Below are 18,674 nucleotides of genomic sequence, written 5' to 3'. Positions count from 1 at the left end.
TTTTAACCTTCTTTGAAGGCAAGTATATTTTCTTCTCTCTTATGGGATATGGGTTTTTTTGTAGAGATGTTTCAAAGGAGCTTTTACAATGTTGTCGGACAGCTGAGAGATTACAGTTGAATCAAGTTCTGAAGTGGCTCTGTATACCGGAAAGGGCAACTGCAACACACACACCAGTGCAGAGCAGCAACACTGCGTATTTCTCCCCCATCACAAAGTCCTGAGCGGGCCCTGGTCTGCTCGGTGCCGGGCAGCAACAGCAGCGCACCCCAAACTTTCTGTTGGGGGCCAAGCTGCAGAAAATGCACGTTTCTAACGCGCTTTGAAACCCAACGCAGCGCTGAAACCCAGCTGCGGTGTTTTGCCTTGCCCAGGGGCCCACGTTGAGTAACTGTGCGCACACCGTGCCGGTGTCCGACGTGAGTCGCGTCACTGTGCAGAGCTACGAAACAAGCTGGGAGATTTTTAGATTGACAAAGTCTCCGTTTTCCACGATTCGAGCTGCGTAGGGTTGGGGTTTTCAAGCTTTTCTTGGGAACCAGGAGGGATGGGGAAGCACAAGAGCTGCATCTTACTTGTCCGTGTGCATCCAGGAATTTGATCCCTAAGAGAAACGCTGCCTCCAGTAACACAAAAATTCATCACGCAATCATCAGGTTACACCACTTCTTATAAATGAGCAAACAGGAATAGATAATCCCCAAACTGTTTCTTCTTGTATCACCTTCCAATTTTATTTTTATTTTTTACCTTCTTTCCTCTAAACGTGCCACTTTGGGGCCTTCCTGGGGGCAGCCCTCTCCCCGCCTTGCGCTCCTGCTCCTGCCAGGCTGGGAGAGGGGTGCCGAAGCGCCTGAGCAGCCACCACCGCCACCGCCGCCGCCGCCACCCAGCGGGAGGGAGACGAGCGAGCCACCGCGGGCGCTCCATAAACCAGATCTCTGCGCCGCCCGCACCCGCCTGCCCTCCCGCCTAGCAACAGCGCTCCCCTTTCCTGATTGATTGATTGGTTGGCTGGTTGGTTGGTTGGTTGGTAGGACGCCCCTTCCCCCCCCGCCGCCCCGGCCCACTCGGCCTAGCGCCCCCAGGGCGACGGCGGGGTGAGGCAGGTGAGCGTGCTTTGCCTTCCGATTGGCGGAGGCGGCTCCCTCCTGCGCTGCGATTGGCGGTGAGGCGCGCCATTTCGAGCTGGGAGGCGGGGCGCTCGGCGGCGTGCCGAGGTGAGTGCTCGCCCCGCCCCGCCCCGCCCCGCCCCGGCCTGAGGTGGGTAAAGGGCGCTGAGAGGCGCTGTGCCGCGCCGCGCCGCCCTCTGTGAGGGGCTCGCTGGGAACTGGGGGCTTTTGCATTTTATTTTATTTTTTTTGAAAATTTTTTTATTGTAGGCGGGCTGCTGCGAGGCTGCCTGAGCCCGCTCCGTCCCCTGCAGGGGCGCGCTGAAGATGTGAGGGCGCTGTTTGCAAGGCAGGCGCTGCCCCTGCAGTGGTTTCCCCGCCTCCTGCCACGGGTCGGCGGCCCGCTTGTGGTTCTGGGGCGGTATTTGGCAGCTTCCCCCCGGACACGCCTCCCCAAAATACTCCTTGTTGTGCAAGGATGCCCCCGTCTCCTGTCCGTAGAGACACCACACTCCCTTTGGTACCTCCTCGATTTTATAGTTAAAAACACCTCGGGTCTTCCTGGGCTATAGCTTCCGATTCTCTCTCGTTACAAAAGTTTGATTTCCAGTGGCTCTAACCAAGTATTTAAAAAAATAATTTAAGAGTTCAATATTTTAATGTCTTGCGGTTTAATTATAGTTCTGTGGCATTAACTCTATGAATATTATTAAAGAAATACAACATCACAAATAGGAAAGGAAGAATGAAGATTTCTTGGTAAGCTTAAGTACATGTGTAGGGGCTGTGTGGATTTGACAAACTGCAACTTTTCCAGTAAAAGATTTTTTTTTTCAAATATTGAATGAAAAAAGAAAGGTAAAATCTCCTTCCTTTGAAAAGACCTTTATCTAATCAGAACTACATTAAAGAAATCTACGTAGTTGACTTAGGGCACAAGATTCAGATAATTACTACTTATACAATTGATTTCTCTATCACCTGACATACAAGCTCCACTGAAGATGCTTGATTTAAACACTACAAATATAGAGAAGTACTGCTCAAGCTGGCATTATCTTTTGTAGTTAATTTCTTCTTTTTTTTCAACAGGAACCTTTACTTACCAAAATGAGACACAATCTGGTGTGTCAGACACCTCCCTCTGTCACTGTTCACGTAAAATCAAGTGCACCCAGATCACATCAGCAAAAAAAACTCATTAGACTAAAGCGTCCTACTTTTAAAGACCGTCATGAAAACTGCGAAAAAAAGGTTCCTAGTCATAAATATAAACGTCCAAAGGGACCATGTCTAGTTATTCAGCGTCAGGAAATGACAGCTTTCTTTAAATTGTTTGGTAGGTTAATAATAATATGTGTCAATGTTTGAACAGTAGTCAGTGTGTATGTTACCTAAACAGCACGGTAATTTGAGAGAACTTTTTACATAGATACTGACAGCCGTGTCTTTGTCTAAATATATTTTATTGTTATATTTTAGTGTTTAAATGTTTAATGCTTAAGTTAAAAATACAAAAAGGGCTATCAAACTGATGAAAAGCATCTTTTTAAGTTACAAATGAAACAAAAGTTGTGTGATACTTCCTTCTATGATAATTTCTTTCCTTTCTATTTCCTCTTACATTTCAACAAAACTGTTTTTAAATGTAAAACACTGTACTTTTGTTTTACATTGGCTTAAAAAAGGCTCGACTTCCCAGCCTTATAAGCAAGTTATTATGGGAACAAAAATTTAGGAAGAGAACTGGAATGGGAAGAGAAGCTGAGGAGTTCTAGCATCTCTTTTGTATTTGTATCTCTTTCATAAAAAATTTTGTACTTATTTAATTTAGTGAAGACATTGAGAGAGAGCTGAAGACAGTATTTGGCTTTTATTCAAATCTTCAATAGAGGAATCAATCAGAGAAAGAATTTGCTGTCAGGTAATCAAGGTGCAGAGATCTCAACAGTCTATGGTTCATGGGAAATAACTGTACGTTATCACATGGAACCATGTACACAGGAAGAAGCTAATTAAATGGAAGAAATACTGGTGATTTTTCATCTTCAGTTGCTATTATTGAGAATGGGAGTGAAATGCAGTCACTGGGTTTTCCATCTTGCCTTTCTGATAGTTTGTTGTCTTGTGTATTTTTTTTTAAACCTAATCTCTTTCTTCTGTTGGTTTCTCTGTTCTTTACTGATAAATCTAGCTTCTTTCCTTTTATTTAGCTTAATAAAAGGACCATGCATTACATATTTACATATATTTCCTATGAAAAGCAATTTTATTGCTTGAAATGCTACAACTTTCTTTTGTTGCAGATGATGATCTAATTCAAGACTTCCTATGGATGGACTGTTGCTGTAAAATTGCAGACAAGGTAAGTGTATTTCCTTCGTAGTGAAGAGATTACATTTTGAATGAAAGTCTGCTCTCAATCACTTGATACTGTAATGTGAATACAGACTGTATTTTTTTTCTAATGTGTTCATATTGAAGCTTCAGGAAACTCAGTTTACGCTTTTCTCAGTGATGAGAATGAACAAAATATTCTGATGCGAGGTAGAAGTGATAATCATTTAGGAAATGTTATACTGAAACAATATATTAATGCATAATAATCAATGTAACATTTTACATTTTAAAACAGTATCTTTTGGCAATGACTTTCGTTTATTTCAAGAGGGCTAACTTCACAATAAATGAGCATACCAGAATCAATTTCTTTGTTGCTCTGTAAGTACTTTTAAATTATCTGGTTTTATTAGCATAAACCTTGCATTAGTTTATTCCCCTGTTTATAGCGCTGGAAATTCTGATTTGCAATGAGACTCCTTTAATCAGTTTGTAGTTGATTGGGTTCTATATAAGCACAGAAATATAATCTACCCATTACATATAAATAGAGCAAATTGGAGATTATTCCTCTGATGGTGGAACAAGCTTAGGCAGCAGTGAGGGGAAATTTGCATCTGTGTTGTAATGCACAGAGTGGACTTCTGTCTGCAGAACTGTAAAATCTGTGAACTTTTCAAAGCATTGAAAAAAGAATCTGTGTAGGACAATATATGGCAACAGATTATGGCTCACGCTTCCTATTATAAGACCCAATTTATATATTTGCCAGCTTTTAAGTCATTTGTATTGGAACGTTTTGTTGTGATGTGCACCTCAGGAATATATGAGAAAAATTTTGTCAGCATGATTCAGTCAACTTAAAAAAGTAGACAGATAAGTTCTGAGAACTTATTTTCTTCTGAACCATTCTAAAATTCCTGCGCTTTGAAACTGAAGTGCAACCAGGAATCTGTCTTTACAAAGCCTATATAATCTACCCATATTTGGCCAAGCATGTGTGCTATACCTACAGAGTGACTCAGCATGCTCTTTCACAGTGTTCTGGAGCTCAGTTCATCTTTTTTTGTAAGAGCAGTTCTCAGCGGCCCTGGTTTGGACACTAGTGCGGGGAGAAAGATGGTTGTTTCTTCTATGATAAATGGTATTGCTGAGAGCATCCATAGAGCACTGAAGAGGAAGCCATTTGAGTTCACTGAAGGGGACAAAAGCCAGACCAGAGGAGAGAGAGGTTTATAAAGGGACAAGGAGACTAGTGAGACTGGGACTAGGGAGAAGACTGGGATTAAGAGCAAGTGAGAAAAATGGGGAGGAAACTGAAAGTTATGATTTTTTCCTGTGGGATTTACAGGAGCTCAGTATCAGGTGGCTTCATAGGAGGTAAAGTATTTTCCTGTTGTCTGGGGAGAAGACCAAGAAACAAAAGTGGCACATAGTGAAGGAATAAAGAAATATGAACATTAAAAAATGTCATTTGAGGTTTTCATTTTTATATGAAGGTTGGCCTATATTTAGTTGCTTGCTGCTAATTCAATGTAAGAAACATGATCTTCCAAGAATAGCTAAAATCGATAAAGCAGAAGATTTAAAGTTTAAAATTTTGCAAAATAGTTTTAAGCTTTACTTAGAAAATCAGTCAGAAACTGTTCGTTTTAATGCCAGGATATCTTGCTAGTTTGGAGAAAGCTGTTAGGATATGTTAGTTTTTATATACCTACTCATTTAGCCAACTTTACAGTAAAGCAATGTTTCTAATACTTTCCTGTAAGTTTATATTAACCGAAAGGATACAGATTGGGCTTTCTAATAGAGTCCTGAGAGAAGGCTGTGTTTTGTTAGGAATTTTTTTCACAATATTAGGAAAAAGAAATCTTTTAATATTAATGTCTTTAATGTTAAAATAATACTAATATAACAATTCAAGAATAAATAATATTTACAGACACAAACATATATATGTTTGAAGGTATCTGGCAAATACAGTTGAAGAAGATGATGAAGAATCAAAATATGACATTTTCCCATGGGCTTTGGGAAAAACGTGGAGAAAACTCTTCCCTGATTTCTTAAAGTTAAGAGATCAACTGTGGAGTAGAATTGACTACAGGGCTATTGTAAGCAGACGTTGCTGTGAAGAGGTAGGGAGGGTTTTAATATTGTGGATACTGCGACTACAATAATTGATACCAGCTAATAATCTAGCTCTGTAGAAGTAATTTCTTCTCTAAAATGTGTAGATAAGCTATGGGAAAGAGAAGAGGCAGCTAAAATGTTGTAACCCCGTTAAAAGTAAAGTTTTTACTGATAGAGTCCTTCTGTTTTATGCAAATATTTTTCGTTAAAATTTACCACTGGCTGCTTCACTTAATTCATTTTATAAATATTTATTTTTGTGTCTGCTTTACAAATAAAAAGTACATGAAATAAGGCCTTCAAATAAAAAATCTAGCACCTCAGGTTAAATTTTAAGCCCATCAAAATTAATAGTGTAACTTCACTTGACTTTGTAAGATAAGAGTTTTTCAGTGCATTTCAAAAAAACCAAAAGGACAAACTTCTAACATTCTCTTGCTATTAATGCATTCTTATAACCTACATTTTTTCAAACATAATGGGGAAAAAGACATTCCTCACTTTTCAGATGGAATACCTCTGTCTGGAAAAGCTCTGATATGTTACAAGAATGTAGTATGCTCTATAATTCGTGGAAAACAAAATGTCATTTACTCCAGCATCCCGTCTGTGGGGATGGGATTAGATGCATATGGAAAAAGTACAAGGAAGGAGGCAAGCATACAACACTTCTTCCAGCATACCCTCCCAGCTTCTAGTGATCATTACTTCAGAGGCTTTGTGAGCCAGCAGCTGGATCACATTTCATAATCAATGAAAGACATCATCTTCAGCCCAACATACTAAGCATAAACTGCTATTTGTGATGGTTTATGTGAATATACAGGGCTGTAAACTGTAGTGTTTCAACATCTGATTCGTAACTGGTTCAGTTATCCTTGCCTGGGGTAGCAAACTGTCTAGTGAGACAGAAGCAGATAGGTAATAGATGTTATCCACCTCAACTGTTTATTCTTAATTCTCTGCCACTCATGAATCGAATCCCTTGATTTCAGCTGTATGTTTGCCAGTTATTTTTATGGTTTCTGATGTAACGGCTATTCTGATAGGTAATGGCTATTGCTCCAACACATTACATATGGCAGCGAGAACGTTCTACGCACCACAGCGGAGCTGTGAGAAACTACAACAAAGATGAAGTACAGCTGCCACGAGGACCTAGTGCTAGTCCTGTAGACTGCTTGCTTTGTGGTAAGAAAGGAAGATTTGTAGGACTAGGATTATCATCATCTTCCTCTTCATCTACTGGCACTTTTGAGATGATGGAAACGCATCTATCTCAGGATTTGAAGGACACCTTTCCAATTGAAAAAATGCTGGTTGACCCTCCTTTTTCTTATGTGCAAGGTATGGTTTAATATTGCATGTAATTTTCAGTTAGTTGGTTTAGATCAGTATCAGTAAATCACGGGTATTTGTATAAAAGTATTTGTATCATTTATAAACACCCCTAAACAATGTACATGCTCTATCCAACTAATGTCATATTTGCCCTTTTGACTTCTGAAGGGACTGCTATGTCCTTCTTGGTATGTCAAGACATGAACTTTATTGTGTTAGCAGAAACCCCTGTTACAAATACAGTTACCTTGGTAAAACTGAGCTTTTACTGCCATAGATTGTTTCATTTATACGGTATGATTCTCTTATACATTCATTCTTCTATAGTTACTGGAATTTTATATTATTTCTCTTGCTTTATCTCTAACCAAATGGAAAATGAGAAAAAAACTTCACATGTATACTTGTTTATGTGTGATTGTAATATTTGAGAAAGACTGTTAGCTTCCCAAATGTTTTAACTATTTACTGAGTTGGTGAATGAAGGCAACAGCAACAAAAGTGCCATCCTTGTACTCTGCCAAGATTTCTCAGTTTTAACATAAGGGAACTTTAGCAGGACAGTGTAACAAAATGGTTTCTACTGTAAAAAAACATTACACCTCCTAAAACCTTAGCCTCCTCTTCCGAATCCAATTTAAAGTGAAAAGCACCAGTGTGATTTGATTTTTACAAAAAAATGTGAAAACATTTATTTGACTGCTAATGATGCAGAAGCAGCATGTAGTCAATTCACTTCACTTGTATGTAGGCAGTGTGCTACTCTTTCTTCATTTTGGGCAAACTTTTATAGTAAAGAGATAATGGCCTCAGATATTTTGGTATAGGGAAAGTCACCTGCCTGTTTAAGAGCTAGTATCATATCTGAAGCCATTTTTGCAAAAGTATGTTGTTTTTTCTCTACCACAACTAGGATAATATATCTTGCTTCAAAACATTCCATTCTTTTCTTCATGTCTTGTCAGTTTTGACTTCCCAGAAGTACCAACTGCCTTATTTTCTGAGTCTGTTCAAATTATCCTCACCTACTCTAGCAGGTTTTGGAATGTGTTCTAGACTATTTAGACACTGATTTGTATTGTTGCATTATAAATTCAATTTAGATTCATATTTTAAACAGTTATGATAGGTTAGAAGAAACAGTAAAAATAATGGTGTGTGTCAGGTGAATTAAAGGATTCTTGGTGTGAGCAGTGTTTTTAGAAAGGGCAGGCTCCTCAGCTACTATTGTCAGTTTGGAGGTGCATTAAATCAACCATTCAGACTTTTGTTTACATGCATCTCAGTCTTTGACAGTATTTATATTAGATTTCCTTTGATGACTGGGCTTGAACAGAAAAAATACAATAGTTTATCATTAAAATTATATAATGTGATAGAATCTTTGCACATTGAGCTACTTAAAAATAGTTGCCTGAGCCTCCATTGAGAAGCCTCCATTACATATAGTAGTTATGGGGCGAACATGAATTATTTATTTTACTGTTAAGAGTGTAACACACTTCAGATGTAAACTTCCTGGGGGAGCTGTACAAGGCTGGAAAGCAGCTCTGCAGAGAAGGACCTGGGAGTGCTGGTGGACACCAAGTTAAGCATGAGGCAGCAATGTGCCCTTGTGGCCAAGAAGGCCAATGGTATCCTGGGCTGCATCAGGAAGAGTGTTGCCAGCAGGTCGAGGGAGGTGATCCTCCCCCTCTACTCAGCCCTGGTGAGGCCACATCTGGAGTACTGCGTCCAGTTCTGGGCTCCCCAGTACAAGAGGGATGTGGCACTACTGGAGCAAGTCCAGCAAAGGGCTACAAAGATGATTAGGGGACTGGAGCATCTCTCTTATGAGGAAAGGCTGAGAGAGCTGGGCCTGTTTAGCTTGGAGAAGAGAAGGCTGAGAGGAGATCTTATCAACGTGTACAAGTATCTGAAGGGGGGGTGTTGAGAGGATGGGACCAGACTCTTTTCCGTGGTGCCCAGCGACAGGACACGAGGCAACGGGCACAAACTGAAACACAGACACTTCCATCTGAACATGAGGAAATACTTTTTCACTGTGAGGGTGACAGAGCACTGGAACAGGTTGCCCAGAGAGGTTGTGGAGTCTCCTTCTCTGGAGATATTCAAAACATGCCTGGATGCAATCCTGTGCAATGTGCTCTAGGTGACCCTGCTTGAGCAGGGGGGTTGGACTAGATGATCTCCAGAGGTCCCTTCCAACCCCAGGGATTCTGTGATTCTGTGAAGGCCTCAGTTCTACAAAGATACATATGTGTGCTTAACCAGTGCAAAATTCTAAGTATGAGGTATTAAAGGGTTATAGCTAATTTACATCTCTATTTTTTATTTGAATATGTCCTCATTAATATCCAACTTTTCACTGTTATAGTAGGTTCGTGTTATTGTTTTTGACAGCTTCAGTTCAACTGCGATTCCAAAGGGACCCCTTCAACCATGAAAATTTTTCATTTGAATGTTCTTTGAGATAAAGAATTGGTCAGATGGCTGCAACACACTATTTCATAAATTTAATTTACTAAACATTACCATATGCATACATGGAAACTTTTATATGAGACTCTGAATGCTTCTGTTCCTCCTTCTTTTAATCTAGTATTTTTACTAGAGAGCTAGTGCATTTTATATCTGACAAAGGTCAGAACAAATTTGTTCAGTATGTACAAAGTACTCCCAAATGTTCAGAATAAAGTTCACAACTAGGGAACTTTCAGCATGGTTACTGGAAATGAAACAAAGATATACTTGTCAACAACTGGTCTTTTTCTTGAAATCAATGCAGCTTTATCAAGAGGCACAAATTCAGTGAATTTCAGTTTCTATTACAGTTGTGCAAATATATTTTGTAAAGAAACTGAGAGCCACCAACCAGTGAAGTCAGAAGCTGTTTCCCTTAAATTTCAAAGGGCAGAATTTGATCCATTATTTTCTTACCAATATTTTTTCTCCTAATTTCTGGTAGACTATCACAGCCTGTCCAACAAAAGGCGACGAGGTAGCACCCTGAACCAAGACAAATCCATGGACTGGTTTACAAGAAATGAAGAATGAAGTACATCAAATGAGACAGAAACAGAAATTCTGTTCTTTGTGTAACATTCTGCATTGTATAGCAGTATCATATGTGATGGATTCTGTTAAAACCTTTTCCTTCAAATTGTTCATGGGATTTCAAAGTTCATATGCAGTAGAAATCAAAGCAGTAATTCTTTAAAAGTTAAACAACTTGCAAAGCATAGTGGTTATTTTGTAACATTTTATTGTATTCTGATACAATACTCAAATTAGCAGCTGACATCTCAGCAACATCAAGAAAGTGGTCGTTGAAACTTTCTCAGCTTGGTGAGGAACGCTAATTAAAAACAAAACATGTTACTACTTCAGTATTTCAGTATGCAATAATTTATTGTTATAAGTTTTATGATTTCATTATATAGTAACATGTCAAATGCTGGCACAAAACACAGTATTTTTGAAAATAAAATATCACTAAACATTTAAGATAAAAATATTTTCCAAACTTCTCACCTGAATGAGCATCCTGCCAATAAGATGGTCTAGCAATGTAAGGCACTGAGGAGTATGTTTCAACACTGTCAGAAAGTGATTCTGTGAAAAGTACGCATTTTTTAAATTTTCCAACAGGTTTAAAAAGTACAGACATCAGACTAGAGTTATCAAAGTGTATGTATTACTTTTCCTTGCTATTTTTTCACTTTCCTTTTGCTTCTGTTAAACTGCTCCACTGTCACCTAACAGTGCCTTCAGACTTTTTGCTCTAATATGGATTTTGCAAATCTATACTAGTATGCCAGAATAGCAAAAACAAAAAATTACAAAACAAAGCACATGGGTAACATCCCCTCCATGGAATTCTTAAACCCATCAGGGTCCTTTAAAGCAGCAGTGGGCTGAGTATGGAGGAATGAATTTTATATACATAAAAAGTAGCTGAGAACAGTAATGAAAAGACAGTCATTCTTAATTTATAGACTGCAGTTTGTTTTCTAGTTTTGATTTTTAATAAGATATTTAAATTCAAATAGCCATTAATATATCCTTTTTCAAACCTGGTAAGGCAAAGGTTTTCTAAAAGCTTGTCTGTTCTTCATGAGAATATCAGCTGATCTAAAAAAAGATACTGCCTCTTCCTACAAACTTTGCTTTCACTATATCCTTAGACTATCAAATAGCAGTAACAGTATAACTCATTAACAGTAATGTTCTTACCATCATATTCACTTCCTTTAAGAACTGCTTGATCCTGAAAATGGATTTCTTCATGTTCTTTTTGTTGAGGTTCTTCCTCAGTATTTTCTTGAGTTTCCACTGTTTGGATTGACTTGCAATTCTTGATTTTAGCAGGGAGTACTAACCAATTTCTGTGTGTTACATCAATGATCCTTTCACACAAAAAAGGGAGCTTGCAGGTCCGTATTGTGTCTAAAAGGGCAATAACCTGTGTGATGCTTTTGGAGAAATGCAAAGGATAAAACAATATTCTGAAAACTGAAACCAATAGATCAACTGCTGGTCTGAATTCTATTGCCTTTGCCATATTCTTTACTTTTGAGTTGACATGAAGTCCTTCAATTTTAGGGTAAAGGAGCTGGGAATCTGACTACTGAATTGGAAAACAACACACAATTATTTTGAGGATGTTGTTAACTCAAAACTTCCACTGCCCATAGTGAGAGTGTTCCCTACGTAAAGATTACAGGTTTTAGTCAAGTGTAATTTATACCATGTGCAGCTCCTAAAAAAAAGAAAAAGTTACAAGAAAAATGCAAAAAAAATTAATTTTGTTAAACATTTAATTAAATGTTAGCTGTATATGTTAAAAGATGTTTGTTTTTTAACAGTTTCAGGTGATGCCTGAATAAATTTGTAAATGCTAGAATTAAATACTTACTTTGCTAAATACACAGCACACACACCACCGTGTTTAAGACTTGGGTATATAACAGGCAAAGCAGCCTGAGGGTTAAGCATATCCAGAACTATCTGCAAGAGAAAGATATTTATATTTTTCCAGTAAACTTTAATATATATATATCAAGTTTTCCCTAACACCACCACTTAAAAAACAGTATGTTTATATATGGAAAATGAATGCATACAACAGCAGTATATTATTGCCAACATGATTTTTAGTACTACCTTTGAAGAGCTTACAGAAATGTGAGGTCCATACATTTACAAAACAAAGTCTGTGCTACTTGCAAATGAATTTCTATTAAATGAGCAAGTCACATTTAACCAACACTGTAGTCTTGTGTTAATTTTAAACCTCCCGCTAATTGAACTCCATAATGTTGACATTACTAAAAACTTAAGGAAGACTATATTTACATGTATTATAATCTTTGGATATCTAGTTTTCAAGTGATAAAATCTTCAAATGCTTCCTTATAATGAAAAGATGACACTAAAGTCTCAATGCCTAACTTACTGTTTGTTTCAGGGCTTAGAAAACTTTTGTCTTTGGCAGTATCTACATCTGCTAGAAACTTATTTAAACAGTAAAACAGTGGAATGTGCAATGTCTGAGCCTTCCTGTGGATTGTTACATTTAAATTTTTCAAAGATGTTATTTTTACGCTAGCCATTTTTTTTTCTTCAATCAAGCTGTTCAACATAACTATCATTTATTTGAAGTGTTAATATAACTAGATTGCCTACTTTATATAGAAAAGTGATAACATCCAGTTGTTTCCCCCAACACACCTTCCTTCTATGAAATTAGGATATAAAAAGCAGGAGAGAAGAGCTGGCTGTAGCATTCCTTACTCAAATGTAGACCTTAGTAACATTATACTTTCTATATAGCTGCTATTGAAGTGTTCACATATTTATATTTTCAATAAGCATATGTACTTTTCTTATTGTTTGAAATATATGCCTAATCAGATAAAAATCTAGTTCTCCAAAATACAAGTATGTCTTTGCTTATCAGATAGTATTGATTAACTAATATTTCTATATTAGGGCCATGTCACCTTTTCATTTGGGAAAGTATAACTGAACTTCTGAAAATCCTTACAGCACAACCTGATGAAGAAAAACCTCACAATGTTTTATTGATGAGGATCTGATTGGTTTTGCTCATGTTACACTATATATGGGAAGTTCCATTGCGAGTGGGAAAACAAGAGATTTAAATTTATGTAGAAAAGATAAATGTCAATTTGTGTCATTGATGTGGGGATTTTTCAGACTTACTGCATCAAATGTTACAGATTTCATATCCTCAGCAGCTGTTGTAATGTTTTTAAGAATGAAATCCACATTATCTGGCCACTCTTCCATATGTCCTATTTCCCACGAAGCACGCCACTGCCTGTAATTCTTCTTAGCTAAATTGTGATGATCTTCTCTGACGTCGTAACTTACAACACGTCCTTTGGATCCAACTTCAAACAAAGCATACTAAATTTACTGCTTTTTCCCCGCATTTGTAGTAAAGAATTTAGAAAAAAAGCAGCATAGTAAATGACAGAAGTTGTACACCTTTAAATCTCAACTTCACTTCAGGAAATAATTACATATAATCAGTTGCAATTTATTTTTTCTTTACATTTAAAGCAAATACATGCAGACAAAGCGCTGGGTAATTATTTTATAGACTGAAATCCATCAATCCACAGATAAAATAAAGCATAGTTATTGTAGTACAAACTGTTCCTAGGATGTCCTCCCAGAGCACCTCTTGCAGTAAAGATAACTTGAGCATCTGTGGCCCAGTTAATTCATAGCCTTCCTGCTACATCTGCCAGAGGTGCCAGCTGAGAAAGCTGCAATGGAGGTTGCTAGTCACAGGTGTTAGGAGCAGGTGGACAGTTAATTGCGCCTCCTGTCACTAGGATTTGAAACCAACAGTTTAAAATTTTTGACAATCCTGATTTTTACAAAGGCTTGTTATTTTCTATGTATAATTCGTTCTCTGTCTGTCCCCTAAGGATAAGAACCACCCCCCCAGCCGGCTCACTGATCTCAACTCCAGAGACAAGTTTCTCAGATGCACTCTTTGATCTACACAGGCTTGTGTTATTTTCATGCTATTGTTTATAACTGTAATAAATATAAATTATTTTATTATTTAAATTGTTGAAGTATAAATTTACTATTCTGAAATTCACAGTACAAATCCATTACATATATTCTTCATAAAGAAAGTGTTATCAGAATATCCAAGCAAGGAGCGTAATGCTTGTATTGCTGTATTATTCTATGCTTGTATTATTCTAATTCTTGCAACCTATCATCCTGTTGGATTCTCTTTCTCCCTGCTAATTCTTAATGGGCACAGAAAGCTTTCAGCAATCAGAAGCTCTCCAGGTAAGGTTCTGTGACATTTTAAAGCCATTTGAAGTTGGGGCCACCAGGTTCCTTCCCTATCACCCATTTGATCCCATTGTGAATCCATTCAAAAAACTAACCCAACAAAAAGAGGAATGGATTTTCTGCTAATTTCTTCCTGATCTAGCTCACTCTGAATCAGAGGCCAGGGCCAACATGTAAGGAGGCAGGATTTCAGCAGTGCCTTCTTAGATCACTTTAAAGAGTTGTGGAATTGCAGCACCAATTCCTTATTACTCAAGAAGTATCAGTTTGGAAATATTTGAAGAAAAAAATTGTGGGTATTGGAGTCAAGTCTTATTGCTTCCTCTGCGCATCCCTTCCCTTTTAATTTCCAACATTTTGAAATTGAATTCTGAGAAAATAAGGACAAGCACTTAAAATAGCTGGACAAAACCCTTTATTATTGCAACATTGCAGAATGTCAAGTTCACATACATTATATTCTCTAGGTTTCAAAGATTTTAAAGTTATGGCAAATGCTACCTTCTTAACCCAATCTTAACTTTGTCCCATTACATCTGTGAGGAGTCTCTGGGAAAGATTAAAGAATGACAATGGTAAACAAACATAAAATGAGATTAACTGATATACAAGATTACTGAAATCTGTTAAAATGGAAATTTTGATAACTAAATACTTCCATGCATCTGTATCTAAGAAAATACCAATTTTTGTACTGTGTCCACCAGATTTAAATTCCAGCATTTACCTGTGTAGCAGTTAGTAGTCTTGTTGGGTATCACTATTAAATGGTGGCAAAATTAGCCACCATTAGGAAAGAGCAAGCCAAAGCTATATATTTTCAGGTTGGTGCCGAATTGTGCTAAGCTATGACTGGAACTATTACTATGTGGTGTTGATTTAAGTTCAGGAAATTTGAAAATAGCAATACAAGCTCATACTCCCCCACCAAGACAGAACTGAGCTGGTGCACAAAGCCTGCTTTCTTCCCATGGGTACAGCTGACATTCTGGTGACACATACACATGGTTTAGCTGACTTGGCACAGTTACAGCTAAACTGAGGTCAGTGATCAGAAGGAACCCATCGGGCAAGACTAAAAAAAGGAGAGAAACCATCTGCAAGCCTGGGTGAGTTTGTAGCAAATGGCCACAGTGCAGTGAATATCCAATGTAGTAACCAGTTTGCTGTATTTAGCAAAAGCTAACTTCTGCCTTAGCAAACAGGTATTCAATCTTTCCCTTTGGATTTAGGGTCTGCACACAGGGGAAGATGGGAGAAGATAAAAATGGCTCTACTTCCCCTCTCTCCAAATACATCTCTGAAAAGTAAAGTGGTGACTTCCCTCTTCTGTTTTGTTTGTTTCTAGCTGCTAAGGCAGCAAAGGTTGCTTTAAGGATAATCCCATACTATCTTCAAAATCCCACCATGGAACCACAGGAAAAAAAAATATTATACAAAGATGATAGGAAGGAACTGTGAGGATTAGTAGTGGGAGGCGGAAGGAGGGAGATGGAGCAGAGGCATAACTGCTAACCTCAAAACCTGGGCCCAACTTATATCAAGACGACCTGCAGTTGAGTGAGCGTGGGGCAGCATTTAATGTCTTACCATTAAAACACGTGTCCTCAACTGAATTGGGATGCCAGGTGGAGTTTACTGCAGCTAAAACAATAGGACTGAGAAGAACAAAGTGCTCTATTCATCTCGGTAGGGAATCCTCCAGATTCCCTTTTTCTGCTGCTGGTGTGCCCTTGCCATATACACCCATTTTCAGCTGCTGCTGGATCTCAGCACTCTAGTTTGTACCATTCACTGAGCATAACTATTCCTAACTTTCTTTTTATCCCCAGTAATACATCCTGGCATCCCAAAACAGAGTTGGATAGGTGGCACTAGTAACATATTTGCTGAATACTAAGCTTCCTCAAAAGATTCTGCTAAAAAGACTTCTGCTGTTATCCCAGAATACATGTAAAAAGACAGTTGTACAGCATTGCTAAATGGGAGAGAAAGAAAATGAATTCACTGCTTTTAGTTCTAAGGTTATTTAACAGTCTTGAGCAAAAAAGGTGATTCGTTCAGTTTGCCTCCCTCACAAGAGTGTTAAGAGGAAGCATCACTTTCTGTAGATACTTGGCTGTCTGTAAGTGGAGGGATTAGAAAGCTTTTTTTTAATCTGGAAGCGTTGACTGATGTCAGTGATAAGTCAGTGTTGACTGAACTTTAATCACAAAGGCAGCCCAACCTGTAAACATTTTAAAAAGATAGCGTAATTTATAACACTGATTTTTACCAAACACTGGAAAATACTAAAAAGAAATTTTGAGGTTTCACTTAAGCTCAGGATACATGGGTGTTTCTCAGGTTCAGTGACCACTGCTGGCACCTTCAAGTATTTAGTTACAGTGATGGTGGGTTAGCCACAAACCCTGTCTTTGAACACAGCCTTCAGGATATACAAATTCCACTTTTTTTTTTTTTTTTTTGTTATATCAGTTTAAGATGATCTGTGATTGGGTTCCTGGCTTTACCCTTGAAGCTTCTTTTAATTTTGCAGGGAAGGAGCAGTATTTTGCAACAGCAGAAATAATTTTTAGAATACCAGTTTGGAAAGGAGTCAAATGATACTTTAATTCTCAAGTGTAAGCAAAAACGGTAACAGCAAACAAAAAGATGGATACCAAATTATTTTTCTTAGGGAAGTTTTTCTATCAGGAGCCCATCAATCAAATTACTCTGAAATTTGGTCCATTAGCACTACACAGGATGACTACAGGCGAGATGAAGTTTAAGGGTGTAGTTTCACATTAGAACAAAACTCACCTAACAGTTGGGTGCTGCCAAGAGGAGCAGTTCTGCTCCTTTACTACCTCAATCACGTTTGCTTGCCACTTTCCCTTTGCAAATACCAACTCTCCTGTGACCCTGCAGTGAGTGAAAAAGGCAGGAAACTAAACCTACGGTCTAGAGAAAGGAAAAGAATAACTTTCGACCAGACTGGCTCTCCAAACCCGCTGCTAGCAGAGTCAGATGGCGCAAGTGCAAGGGAGAGGGCAGGAGAGCATGGCCAGGTGCAAAGGCTCTCTACCTTTCAGAGCACCTACACCTAGATCAGATCAGGTTAGGTGTAACATGAAACAACAGTGTGTATCCATGTAGATGTTTTCTCTTGGTCTGCCAATGATCTGATTATTCATGTGGTCCAGCAAAGTGAAGAAAAGGAAACAGGGAAAGGCAAGGAAATGAGAAAGAGACTAGTAAGGTTAAGCCAAAGTTAACAATAAAGAAAGCTGAAATTCAGTTTTCTGCAATGACCACTGCTGGCACCTTCAGGTATTTAGTTACAGCGATGGTGGCCTGCAATAACCCTTTGTACTATAGCCTGCAAAATACAGTCAAAACGGTCTGCAGTCTGGGTATTGGCTCTACACTGATCTAATTTGATCTTAGATCAACAGAGTATACGTGAATAGGAAAACTACAGCAAAACTTGAAAAAACGACCGCAAGTTTTTGATTAACAGAAAGGCAGCAAGCGATGGGAGAACCGTGTTGTTTGCTGAATCTTGGACCTTACCCGCTCTTGACAGAAACAAGCTCATAGCGCCAGATCCGCTGCCGCTTTCCAGAACGGTGTCTCCCGGGTGCAGGTCCATCATCATCAGCATGGCGCTCACATCCTGCGGGTTACAAAGTGCGCCCCGTTACCAGCCTGTGGGAGGAGGCAGACGCAGCGGCGGCCTCCCGGGGCGCGGGGGTACCTTGGGGTAGGCGATGGCGGCGCCCCGCGCCATGAGCAGCACGTACTCCTCCAGTGAGGGCCGTCGCACCAGCAGCCGCCCGCCGCTCGCCGTCCGCACCACCTGCCCGGGCAGCCGCCCCACGATGTCGCCGTGCGGCAGGAGGCCGCCGGGGATGGCCAGCGCCGCGCCCGCCGTCAGCCGGCACAGTAGCTTCAGGGCGTCGCGCCGCCGGCGGCCCAGCTCCGCCAGCACCAGCTCCCCCACGCGCAGGGGGCCGCGGCCCGCGCCAGCCGCCGGGGCAGCGTCCGCGCCGGCCGCCGCCGCCGCCGCCTCCTCCGGCGCCAGCAGCCGCCTCACCCGCTCCAGCGGCGAGAGCGACGTCTCCCAGGCCCGGCGCCGCCGCTCCCCGCCGCCGGGGCAGGAGGAGGAGAAGGCGGCGGCCGGCCCCGAGGACGCCGCGGGGCCCCGCCGCAGGCCACGCCAGGCCCGCATGGCGCTGCGGGCGCCGCCCGAGAGGCGCTAGGGAGGGAAGGTGCAAGCCGAGAGCGCCGCGCCGCGCCGCAACCCTGCCGCAGCCGCTAACGGCTCGGGGCGACCTGACTTTCGGCGCGGCGTCAACGTCACTTCCGGCGCGCGGCGCGGCGCGGCGCGGTGATGCCACGGCGGGGGCGGGG

The 18,674-nt window shown here is 40.0% G+C and overlaps 2 protein-coding genes and 1 long non-coding RNA gene across 3 annotated transcripts; 1 reads left to right on the top strand and 2 right to left on the bottom strand.

Moving 5' to 3' along the window:
* Nucleotides 1-2,222: 2,222 nt before the first annotated feature.
* On the top strand, nucleotides 2,223-9,983 carry SPDYA (speedy/RINGO cell cycle regulator family member A). The gene is made up of 6 exons (XM_013949906.2): nucleotides 2,223-2,451; nucleotides 3,419-3,477; nucleotides 3,748-3,833; nucleotides 5,419-5,590; nucleotides 6,635-6,932; nucleotides 9,895-9,983. Exons 1-6 carry the CDS (start codon nucleotides 2,223-2,225, stop codon nucleotides 9,981-9,983), a joined length of 933 nt encoding a protein of 310 aa, XP_013805360.1.
* Nucleotides 9,984-10,174: 191 nt separating this feature from the next.
* Nucleotides 10,175-18,600, bottom strand: TRMT61B (tRNA methyltransferase 61B). Its single transcript, XM_067292968.1, has 7 exons — nucleotides 18,019-18,600; nucleotides 17,835-17,937; nucleotides 13,155-13,345; nucleotides 11,845-11,936; nucleotides 11,163-11,401; nucleotides 10,461-10,541; nucleotides 10,175-10,284 (listed from the first exon to the last, which is right to left on the bottom strand). Exons 1-7 carry the CDS (start codon nucleotides 18,490-18,492, stop codon nucleotides 10,241-10,243), a joined length of 1,224 nt encoding a protein of 407 aa, XP_067149069.1. The 5' UTR covers nucleotides 18,493-18,600; the 3' UTR covers nucleotides 10,175-10,240.
* LOC136991557 (uncharacterized) lies at nucleotides 14,677-17,821 on the bottom strand. The gene is made up of 2 exons (XR_010883671.1): nucleotides 17,082-17,821; nucleotides 14,677-14,825 (listed from the first exon to the last, which is right to left on the bottom strand). It is a non-coding gene; the product is annotated as an uncharacterized lncRNA (long non-coding RNA).
* Nucleotides 18,601-18,674: the final 74 nt, after the last annotated feature.

This window comes from Apteryx mantelli, chromosome 3 (genome assembly GCF_036417845.1).
Source record: "Apteryx mantelli isolate bAptMan1 chromosome 3, bAptMan1.hap1, whole genome shotgun sequence".
NCBI lineage: Eukaryota > Metazoa > Chordata > Aves > Apterygiformes > Apterygidae > Apteryx > Apteryx mantelli.
Note: the sequence above shows the minus strand (reverse complement) of the source record. Positions and strands in the feature narration are given on the sequence as shown.